The sequence below is a fragment of the Natator depressus genome, chromosome 15 (assembly GCF_965152275.1).
Source record: "Natator depressus isolate rNatDep1 chromosome 15, rNatDep2.hap1, whole genome shotgun sequence".
Classification (NCBI taxonomy): Eukaryota; Metazoa; Chordata; order Testudines; family Cheloniidae; genus Natator; species Natator depressus.
In genome coordinates this window covers 12324871-12337060 of record NC_134248.1, presented here as the reverse complement: position 1 = coordinate 12337060, position 12190 = coordinate 12324871, and the positions used below count along the sequence as shown (strand labels likewise).

At 39.8% G+C, this 12190-nt stretch overlaps 1 protein-coding gene across 2 annotated transcripts in view; it reads right to left on the bottom strand.

The window, feature by feature from the left end:
• Positions 1 to 2234: 2234 nt before the first annotated feature.
• The window catches only part of BCR (BCR activator of RhoGEF and GTPase), a 130253-nt gene continuing 120297 nt past the window's right edge, over positions 2235 to 12190 (bottom strand). For both annotated transcript variants that reach the window (XM_074972824.1, XM_074972825.1), the window contains 2 exons: positions 11279 to 11441; positions 2235 to 9669 (listed from right to left, as the gene is read on the bottom strand). In XM_074972824.1, coding sequence (XP_074828925.1) covers positions 9580 to 9669; positions 11279 to 11441 — 253 coding nt within the window. In that variant the 3' untranslated portion in view covers positions 2235 to 9579. The remainder of the gene's footprint in view (positions 9670 to 11278; positions 11442 to 12190) is intronic.

Here is a 12190-nt window from a genome sequence, read left to right as displayed (position 1 = left end):
GCAGTTGTCTTGCAGGCAAAATATATCCAGAGTCATTAGAAATCTGTTAGAAACCAGCAAAGGATGTTCAAAGTTAACTCCAGTCTTTCAAAAGAGCACTTCATAAATGAGTTTAGAGGCACAGTTGTGAGATAAACAAGTAAGGAAGTACTTGAGAATTTTGTTTTATATAAATATCATACTATAAATCTAAGATTAAATATTTCAGATCTTTCCTTCATAGCTTTTCTCACAATTATGCCAAACACCCCATCATATGCCACATTGTTTGTACATAATCTAAGAATATTTGAAGGTTTACCGGTCCCAGAATGCTGCCTAGTGTATTTTAAATTCTACTGAAATGTAACGGTCTGGCATAGAATACAAGGATGCTCTTTGACTGTGATTCCCAAACTTTTGAGTACTGTTGCTCCTTTATGAATATTTTAAAACTTGTGGGGTTCCGCACAACCAAATTCTGTGTTTTTTTACTGATTTAGGACACGAGAGTTTGAATGGTTTTGCAACTTCTTTTCAACTGCATACAGTTTGTTTAATTATATAATATGATTTAAGCTGGGTTTTTAAAACTATAATTTGAAAATATGGATGTTTTTGCATGTTCACAGCCTAAGATTTTAGTGAGAAGAATGGACCTGTTTCAGACTCCATAGTTGTACAGTATTTGGTAAAATTTCTAATAGCACCAGATATAAATAGTTTTCCAAGTTGAACTATTTCTGTGTTTAGTTTTCACAGAAACTATTGCTGAAAACCCAGACTCACAGAAATAACTGGAAGCACGCGAAAGCAGTATTTTCATAGCTTCCTCTCTGAGTTCTTTATACTTCTCTTTAACAGGAAGCCAGAATTGCTGGTTTGAAAATTTGGTCTTTGTGATCACTCTACAATTCTAAGCGATTTTCTTGTGTTGAGATACTTAAGTTTGGAATGGAGTCAGCAGTTACCAAGAATGGGTATAAAATCCAGTCAGTATCATCTTCTGCTGAATCTATGCTATGTGTAGGCTTAGCACCTGGTCAAAATTCTTCCATTATAAAGATAAGATGCACCTGTCTCTCCCTCAGCCCCCCCTTCCTTATCTGCTAGTGCTGGTGCTGCTGCCAGTATTGGGAGGCTCTCTTTGTTCTCTGCTCCGGCAAGGACTTGCAGGTGAGAGACTTCCTGCTGAATGCTTCCTCCAAGAGGAAGTCCCTTTGTTGAAGGCCCCCTACTGGAGCAGAGTTCACTGAGATGCTCCCATCCCCAGTACCAGCATAAGATGCAGACTTGCAGGTAAGATACAGGTGATTTTTAAGCCTAGAAATGGGGAAAAAATGGCATATTGATTAAATCAATCCCCACCCCTCCCCCCAATCACTCATAGCTCCCCAAGGGAGCCATCTCTCACAGTTTGGGAGGCGTTCTATGGTTACTGAACTGCAAAGGGATGCTCTCTGATTGGCTCAGGGCCAGTCACTGCACAGGAATTTCCAGTCAAAACTGTACTTTCAATTCCTGTACACAGGGCTAGACCTGGAAGGGGGAGCACATCCCCTTCCTTTATTAAAAGCAGAGGGGAGCTTCCCCTCCTCTTCCTGACTTAGGTAACTAAGCAGTACTCACCCAGATTTCCCCAACTTCTTGACTGGTGTGTTGGGAGCTCCCCTTCCTGATTCAATGTACTTCAGTCACTGTACAGCCAAGTTGCAACTCCCTCCACTTTGATTAAATATTGCCATCCATTATGCCCACAAACCATGGGTGTCTCAGTGTAACTTGAAAGATCCTCAGGCCAGGGGCCATGTCTTTATTCTCTCTGCAATGTACCATGTGCACCTAACTGCTCTACGTCGTAGTGTTAAATTATGAAGTTTATGGCTGGTTTCGTTTTGGGGCAAGAAGCTTATAACAAGATTGGCATAGTCCTAAAATACACTATTCTGCATCTGCCACTGTCTGCATGTACATCTCACCGTAGCTTCCATTTAACTCAGCAATAGTTGTAACCTGGGTCATGGAGTTCATTTAACCCAGAATCCTATTATCTTGCAGATAGGAAGTATCCACAAGATAGCACTTGATAAAAATCTAAAGTTTAAATTGTACATCATAAACTCTTATCAAATGCCATTCACACATTATCAGATGCCATTCATGCATTCAGTCCAGCCTTCATGGACCGAATGTTTATTTAAATAAGACCAATGGAACCTGGCAAACACAGATACAGGAGATTTTATTTAACCTTGTGTACAAACAACGGCTAAAAAAGCCTTAGATTTTTATTTTCAAATACAGTTTTTGAATCCTTTTTTATGCCATTTATCTTCAGAAAATTTTAAAAAATCCAGCATGACCATTTTTTATTTTTTCTCTGCTGCATTCTTGGGGCCTAATCCTGAGAGATATTGAGCCCTGCAAGTCTCATTAATTTCAATGGGAGTTACATGTGCTCAGCACCTTTTAGAATTAGGGCATTTATTTCAATTTTTGAAAACAGAGCTCTAATTGGGTATTGAAGCACTAATAATAGTGGTATAAAATGTCAAAGCAGAGTCCTTAACATGAAACATGGTGGTATTAAACAATGCAGACAATATTAACTCTACGGTGAAACTCAAAATTACCCACCAACAATGAACAAGTTTCTTCTACACCGCATACTTTAGCACTAATTATATAATTTAATTGTATTTATATTTAAATAAATATTTCTATCATCTGCTTTCCTTTGAACTCTGCATGGATTATAAACACTTGCAACAGTAGAGATAAGAACAAACTACACAAGTTACATAGGCAAGAGGAGGCTTGGTTTTTATTTTATTTTTTTGCTAAACAGACACAGAAAGGTCATAAATTTCACAATGTCCCTTTCTTTTTAAATTCACTGTTTCATTCTGACTTCCTCAGTTATCCAACATCCTTCTCTTCCAGTTTTAGTATCTCGTAGTCACTTGTAAGATCTTGGCTTGGATACTCATCATTGGAAACATTTACTCTGGTGTAGGTAACAGTTTTACCAATGCTCCTATGTTGCAGTTGTTGTGCAAGATTCTCAAGCATTTAAAAGTTGATGAGAAGCCCAATCCAAGACATCAGGCTGTGAGTATCTTAAGAAGGGATCAGGGAGGGGATAGGTTAGGAAGTACTGCTGTGAAGGATTTGTTATGGTTCTTTCTGCATTAAGTATTTGAAACAGTTTTCAAATATGGTTTTAGCTTACCATTACTTCCACAGTTAATGTCTGCACCCAAATTCATTTCTGCAGGCCCAGTTGCTTCCCCAGTCGGCCTAAAAGGGAGGAAATGTGAGGCTCTCTTTGCAAAGATTGATGCTTGATGATTCCACCAGGGCTGGAGGAAGAGGTGGATTTGCCCCTCTGCTGAATAGGCAGGCAGGCCCACACTTAAACTCCATGCATCCCTTGGGAGCAGTGGGAATCTGGGGAATCAGTAGGAGATCAAGGTCATATGCGTGGAGGCCCTGTCCATTATCCATGCAGGAACCCAGACTCACAGAGCATCTTCCATGGCATCTGGGGTAAGCAGAGGGGTGCTGCCACTTAGGCAACTCAGCTCTCATTCCATGCAAAAGGGTATGTTCCACATACACAAGGTCCCCTCCACACATAAATTAGGAGATAAGACTAGGCCCTATGATACAACTGCTTTCAGAGTCCAGACTGTGGAGTAGCTAGATGGTTAATCTGGTGCACATCTTGAGCTAATATGACTTAAAAAATAGCTTGTCTCCACTGGACTGAGAAACTGCTATAGCTGTTCTAACAGCCGTCATACTGGCAAATTCATGTGGAATGTTTCTGATAACAGTATTGGAACATAACTGTAGTTAGTACATATCAAGCTGTAGAGCAGACAGGGTCTAAGACACTACTGCTATGCTGGGGCACTTTGTTGAAGTACTGTAGTTTTCAGACATGTTTAAAACATGGATCCTTACAGTGTAAATGCAACCAAACTGTTTTAATCATGTCTCTAAACAATGGTGCAGCCCTGCAAGTCCAAAGCGGTAGCACAGTTGGTCCACTGTGTATTCAAAGTCTAAACTGTCTCAGATATATCAGAGAACAACCACACTATAACTGGCTCTGCCAAAGGACAGTTTATACACTGTACATGGACATTAAGTGGCTCAGATTTCTGCTAGAAAAGAGGTGCTTCTTTCTCCTTCCAGGGTTGAAGGACAGCCAAGGACATGGAAAGTATATGCATAGATCACCTGCATATGCATTATTTTACAATGGCCTCACCTAAGGTTTCACTACAGCACAATAGTGCACAGAGACTCAGCAGCAGGGATGGGGGGGGGGGGGAACAGCATGAGTCACTTCTGTATTTTTTGCTTGTTGGCAGTTCCATTGCTACGTTTTGTGTGCCCTAGAAAGGCAGACTGGACTTCCTAGAGATGTGCCCAGGAGAGAGGAGGACTCAGGATGTTTCAGTTTGCCTCCATGTCAAGGTTGTTTTGGTCCTACTGCTGTGACCACTTCACAATTATTGTATATTGTGACATTTTATGCTCACCGTGTAGAGGTTGGCTTTTTTTTTTTTTAAGTCAACTTCCAAGTGATTATCTAGTTCTGGACTGGGTTTTATGAGCTTTTTTCCTCCTTCCTTTTTTTTTTTGTTACAACCACTAATATATAGAGCTTTTTCCCCCCTCAACAAAAGAAAACCATATTTGAGGACAACAAGTGACCAGACAGAATATCAATCCTTGGAATGTAACCGCTTCCAGTAGCAAGAGAAAAGGATTACAGCACATCATAAGTGGCTCACTGTAAGTACTGAATACAGTGTTTTAGTTTACTGAAAATACAATCTTAGCTCAGCGTACGTCTGGGGGCCTGGGCTTTTTCTGTGACTTTTAAGGAAAGGGGGTTGTTTTCTCTTTTGCCAGACTATGTGATTTGTGTGATTCCTAATCATGCTTCTCTCCTCATGGTCTTTTATTTTTCTTACTTAAAAATCTTTGGGTGTGATGGTGGATATTAATTATTAGTCCGCTGTAAGAGTTTCCTTTAAAGGAGATTCCCTTTGATTTTGAGATCAACCTAGGTACACTCAATGAGAACTTTTATATACTGAGCCTTAACGCTCACTTTTCATTGTAGCTCAGTATGGGGATGTTATTAACACTAAACCGGAGACCTCAGTGTCTTAATGCTAAGTAACTGATTTAGAAGACATATGCTATTTCTTCAAGGCACATAAGCACAATGTGAACGCTTCTGTCTTCCTGTAATAAAATTCCTCCTCCTTTGAAATTCCAAGTGGAAAAAGGAAAGGGCAGAGTTCATTTGAACATTTCAAATTCTTTTAAAAAAAGTTTCCAAAATAGGACGGCTGCACCCAAAATAATGTCACCTTAGTACATAAGTAGGCACTGAAATAAATGATGGACAGGAAGGTATTATTTTTCCATTATTAAGATGCAGGTTTTAAGCACCTTCAAAGGCCATGGTGATCAATTTACACTTCTTATGCATTTTCGAGGAATGGCACAGTTGAGAGAAGTGAACACATACCATAATGCCTGTAAGTGTTGCAATGGGTAATGAGAAAGCTAGGAGATCCTTTATGCACTTTACAGAACATCACATTTGTTTAAATGAACCTATACAGAAAGTGAACATAACAATATATCAGTGGATCAGATTAGGGAACCTTTAAAATGAGTAAGTAGTGTAAAAATACTGCATCTCCCATTAACAGATTGCATGGTTGCACCACCTAGTGGCCTACAGAAATGTTGCAGTTTCACATCACATGCTACATATTGATTGCCCTGTACTTCACTTAGCAACTGAAGGTCAGAATGAAGGCAGGCAGCGAGCATCAGTGAAGGTAATCAGGCATTGCTGTATTTTGCCCTTAGCTGATAGATGAAAGTTAGCAGCATATAAAAGTACAGCTTGATTTAGCCTAACCACTACCTCACCTCTTTAAATTGTGCAAGAGTAAAATTCACCAGCAGCATTTCAATGAATATGTTTCAATTTGGTTTCAACTAAGACACTCCCCCCAATACAAAATGACACACAAACACAAAGATGAAACAGATCTAAGTAATTAATTTTTATCAGTCCTCAAAAGCTACTTTTCGTGGTTTATTTGCCCATTTTACTCAATATTACTTTACTTTGCTGGTTTAAAAACCTACTCAACATTTAAAATAAAATAAAAAGGAACAAAAACAAAGCTATTTCTGAATGAAAGGAGACCCTTGCTTTTTTTAAACAAATGGTGATACACAGACAATGCTCAAATCATCTGGAAAATCCTACATGAATGTTCTAATGTTTCAAATTAAAGTAGCTGAAAGCGACAGGCTTGGAAGGGTCTGGTAAATATGTTGATACCCAAAAAAGTATTAGTCCCCAACACATCACAATCAACTTTAGGGGGAAATTCTTACCAGTTTTCTCTGTCACACCATCGGTGTTGCATCTTCTTAAATGTAAACTGGGAGAGCCTGGTTTTCTCTAAAAGTTCAGCAGGAAATATGAAACTGTGGTAATCAGAAGGGACTTTGGCCCAAGTTAGATTTTGCCCATTGCTTTTTGTTTAGTATGGTGGGGCTTAAGAAAACACTTAATGGATCACTAGGCAGAGGAACAAAAATCCTTTTGTGAATTCTGAATTTCTGAAAACACGGTCCATTCGTAAAGCTTACAACTCTAGGGGAAGCTCAACTACTCCATTCTCACATTTCAAATAAATCAACGGTCTCACCCTCATCATAGGATGTGCTATTTCTCCAGCCCAAAATTACCAGCTTTGGGGACAACGTACACTCATACTCAACTGAAATAATTCATGTGTTAAATTAACTACAAAAATTCTTCTCATCCACATGCCTGCATGTTAGATAGGGTTACAGCAGAATCAAGCATTGTATTGTACTGAAAAACTAAAAGCAACAACCTGTAACAGTAACCAAAGCAGAAGCAATTTTCTTATTGTTACACAATATAAATTGGTAACTTAATATTAAAATTATACTTCCTATATAAATAAAAATAAAAAAGTCAGGCAAAAGTAAATTGGCACAGTCATTATGGTATTGCTTTCCAGTTTAAACACTGCAACCGGCACCCACAGATTACAAACACCAAAAGGGGGAAACGGTCACCACTGATTGGAGTGGAACTTCTGATCTAGAAAACCCTGCAGTGCTGCCGCCTCAAAAATAGCAAAGAAAGATTTGAATTTTGTCAAGGAGTGGGTGGTTGTGCAGCTGACTAAGAGGATTGTTACAGAGCTGCTATTTAAAAACAAAAACAAGTATATAAAAGCAGAAAACTCTGGAGTGTGTTACTGGTCTGTAACCCTTTCTAGAGACAGTATCTTTCAGGATTGCCCAGTTTTTACCTTTAGTTTTACAAAAGGCCAAAAAAACCCAACCCCCGCCCCATTTTTAAACCAAGGTTTTGTTTCTCTTCACCCTCCCCCTGCAAGCACCTCTTTCTACACACACCTTTCTGTCTCAGGGGTTCTAATAGCGCGGGGGGTTGGAAGCTGGAATGTAGTGGAAATACAGTCGAGAGATTTTGTGGTTGTATGTTACAACACGCAGAGATTTGCTCCCAGACCTAAGAAAAGAGAGGTGCTAAACAATAGTAACTTCCTCTAAGAATCCTTACAATAGCATGCAAAATGCTGATATACTCACAAAATCAAAATCATTTATATTTTTCTTTTGAATTTCCAACTTCACAGTACAACGACATCTATTTTGCAGCAGTCAATTATGTTAACTGCTAAATAGTTTCCCTTGTTTTTTTTATTTTTATTTTATTTTTTTCTCCCTCTTGTTTGGAAGATTCCTCTTATTTTTCTGAGTGGAGAGTTCGGAGACCTTCAGAAAATTTGGCATAACAAGATTTGTTTTTTCTCTTTAGTATTTCCCCCTGCCCCAAATGGTGCTTACGATTCAACTACGCAGATTATTTTTAAATTTGCTTTTCTTCCCTTCCCCCTTATTCTAATTCTTTCTCTTGTCTTCAGGCTGCCCTTTCCTTCGAGCCAGGGTGTTGATGGGTGGTTTCAACTAAAGTGGACACTGCATAGTGGGGTGGGTAGTACAGGCTAAGGGAGACTCTGATGCAGCTGAAATCTCTCCCCAGATGCTTGGCACATCTGTTTCATGACCTGAATAGCCTCCTCTGGCCTGGAGACCATGCAGTTAGCTTATGCTTACAATTCCCCAGGCAAATACTGCTCCCACTTACACCCGTGTAGCTCTACTGACATCAGTGTGGTTGCACAGGTGTCAGTGGAGTGGGTATTAGGTCCCACCTTTTGTACTGCTGTGTGTAGCTTTATAGAATTTTCTGCACTGCTCTTAATTCAAACAGAATTTCTGAAGAATACAAAATGCCACCTGTTAGCAGATTGTCCACACAGTACATTCTGACATATCTTATCAAAGTATTTGTAGCTATCAGAAAAAGACTCTTGTAGAAGCAACATACAAAGCCTCAAAAAATTCAAGTATCAAAAATGTCATTTTGATAAAAGTTTGGATTAAGCAGCCAGTGAGAAAGACAGCTGTTGATTTTTTGTCCCCAGACACTTGAAGATATTTCAGTACATGTTTGTAGTGCTTTATTTTAGCACAGGTAATAACATCTGTTTGTGTGGAGAGCTAGGAGTTTCGACCATTCAGTTTCCATTCAACTCCAAAGGTCTCAAAGAATTTAGCAACCATTTTTGGACAACACTGCCTCTGCTTTAAAAACAACTAAGTGAGCTTGTTTGTTCCAGATAATGGAATTAAAGTGCTCAGCCTAGTTCTCCCTGCTTTTATTTCATGTACTGTACTTGTTTGTTATATAATGCAAGTGGGTCTGGCTCCTTTAACACCAAAAGAAAATGTCAGAAGTGCATCAAAGAGGCAAGAAAAGGATACCCCCTTTCCTAGAGTTTGTACAAACATTTACAAGGGAAGGGGTAGGAGAGAGACAAAAAAACAACAGGTCCAGTTGTACACAAAACTTCTGGTTTATTTTTTAAAAACCCTGTTCAAATCAAGACTTGAATTTCTCAGTGGAGGAATCAAAGATCCCCTTGCTGAATGATACTATTCTGTGTGGCCCAGGACAGTATTTTAAAACAGCAGTTATTAAAGACACACTTGTGATATAGCCTTTAATTCCCTTCTAACCCCAGAAGGGCATCCTCACAGGTGTTCGTGTAGAAAGCTTGAAGCTTCTTGATGATAAATTTCATCCATAAAAATGAGGAATACCATCTCTCCTTCCCAAGAGCAACAACCTCACTCTGTGTTGCATTTGTTAAAGTGTCTGTTGCTCCTTCTACTGGAGCCTTTCAGCACAGCTCCATGTCCAGTCCAATTCTTCCCTATTCTACGGATCAAAACTAGAGGGAGTTTCTCCTTTCTCTTCAGCTTAGCTCTGTTTGACAAACAGCAGAAGCACTGAAGGCTATGCTTCCTTATGACAGGAACAGGCCAGTAATGTCCGAAGAAGAAACAGTCCTCCTGTTCTCAGAGTAGCAGATTCACACCAAGAACAGTTCTACAAGCCCCCTTGTTGTGACCAGACTCCTACACCTCTGTGGAAAAGAGGATGCTTTGCCTTTTGCTGTCTGGGGTGGGGATAGTCTCCAACTGCAGGAAGTAAAGAAGAACTTGAACCTGGAAGGAGGAAGGGAGATGAAATTGTAAATCAGCCCTATATTGCAGTGCACAGTGTGATCATGAATATTTCATAGAATGATAGAATATCAGGGTTGGAAGGGACCTCAGAAGGTCATCCAGTCCAACCCCCTGCTCAAAGCAGGACCAATCCCCAATTAAATCATCCCAGCCAGGGCTTTGTCAAGCCTGACCTTAAAAATATCTAAGGAAGGAGATTCCACCACTTCCCTAGGTAACGCATTCCAGTGTTTCACCACCCTCCTAGTGAAAAAGTTTTTCCTAATATCCAACCTAAACCTCCCCCACTGCAACTTGAGACCATTACTCCTTGTTCTGTCATCAGCTACCATTGAGAACAGTCTAGATCCAATTTAGTCAACTTAAATGTTTCAATGGCTCTCTGTTCATCCTACATGTTAAACTGAGGTACAGTGAAGTTGTCAGTATTCCAGATCAGCCCAGTTTTGAAATCTTTCTGATTACTAACTCATCTTTACCAAAGCCAGAGAATCCAACAGTCTAACCTGCTTAACTAGCATGCATATTGGAAATACCTGCCAAAAGGCATTGTAGCATCAGTGGACAATGACTTCTGGAACCAGCAAAAAGTCTCTTTGAATGTTGGTACACATGAAGTGTGTGGAAGAGAAAGAAGCATTGTGAAAAACAACAATTACAGCTGGGTGAATAACTGATTTTTTGGTTTGGTGGCAGTTTTGAAAAATTGAAAATAAAATCTGAGTTGGGTCGAACCAAATCAAATATTTTGGAATTTCTGGTGAATCAAAAAAGTCCATTTTCGACCTGTTCCAGAGCGGGGATATTCAAATCTGGGTCTCCCACATCCCAGGGGAGTGTCCTAACCACCAGGCTAAAGGTTATGAAGAGTTGCCACAGCACCTCCTCCCCCTTCTTGTTTTCTTTCTCTGGCCATTTTATGAATGGGTGAAAATATCTGTCTGAAATTTGCAAACAGTTTCAGGTCAGTTCAAACAGCATTTTTCATCAGATAAACTATTTACCTGAAAAATGTCATCCAGTTGTACCAATAATCTGTTAGCCCCAGAACCAGTCACTAAGGCACTGAGAGATGTGTGTTACGGGAATTCTTGTCACCGAAGTACATACAGAGCTGTGATGTACAGTTGATGTGGGTGCACCAAAATGTTAGTGCTAGCAACCGAGTTGGTACAGATATAGGCTGAACTGTCTGAGCAAACACTGCCAAACTTGGTTTAAAGATGGTGTTGAGCCTCACATGGTTGAAAGTTGCTCTGTAGATTAACCCTATGGCTTGTTAGCAGGGTCGTTTGTAGCACTGATTTTGCTAGCATGCTTTTTTAAAAATAACCCTCGTTCAAACTGAACATGCTGTTCTAGTTAAACTGTGCTGGAAAACCGGAAGAAGAACTTTGTATAGCTCAAAAGCTTGTCTCTCACTAACAGAAGTTGGTCCAATAGAAGATATTACCTCACCCACCTTAGAGAACAACTGTTAAGGACGGTTCTGCCAAAGCCTCTTGGAATGACTGCAGGTAGCCCGTTTATGGAAAAAGAGGCTAAGATATTGTCTCTATCAGATTAATTAAAATATTTAGCTTTTTACCTGGGACATGACTTCTAGTGACCAGCTATCAGTCATTGTTATAGGCTGGGTTGGGTTAGCAGGAATCTTACTGTCCTTCTCTGAGGGTCTGAGCAGCGTTGGTCCAAAGACAGTTGCCAGGTTGTGCAGGGACATCTTGTTGATGCTTTCTCTCTCGGCAACCCTAACAGGAAAAAACAACGGAGAAAGAGGATGTTTCTACATTCTGTGGCTCAAAGAAACATTCCTATTAAGCAGCTTTATTTTTACCTACTTTTAAGAGGTTTTAGATACAGACATTCAATAAGCAACTATACTACTTATGTCTCTCATTCATAGATTCTAAGACCAGAAGGGACAATTGTGATCATCTAGTCTAACCTCCTGCGTACCACAGGCCATTAGACTTCCTCAGATTTTTATTATTTGTATTATAGTAGCACTTTGAATTCCCAACTGAGATTGGGGCCTTATTGGATTAGATGCTGTACAATCACGGGGGCTTGTCTAAGTGCACTAACTATCTGCCTGGATCCAGCTGCCATGCTCTAGAAGTTCTATAGTGTGCTTTAATCTAACCCCATTTCAAAGTGTGCAGCAGCAGGGTCCACACAGATACTTAGTGCACGGCACATTAGTGTGGGGTAGATTTACACCCCAGCAGGGTTCTAAACCCAGATCTCCTGGGTCCTAGACCAGAGCCTTAACCACAAGGCCATCCTTCATCTCTACGTTCCCTAGCATGAACACAAAGCAAATACATGAATATTAAAAAACTAAATTTCTTACATGAAAACACTGTGCATGTAATAAACAAGCTCATTTCATGAATACTAAGGTGCTCTGAGCACTGTACCATAATCTTGTAGTAATTACAAACACACAAAAGCACCATATACTAAAGTCCCGCTGAAAAAATGGCAAACAAATAAG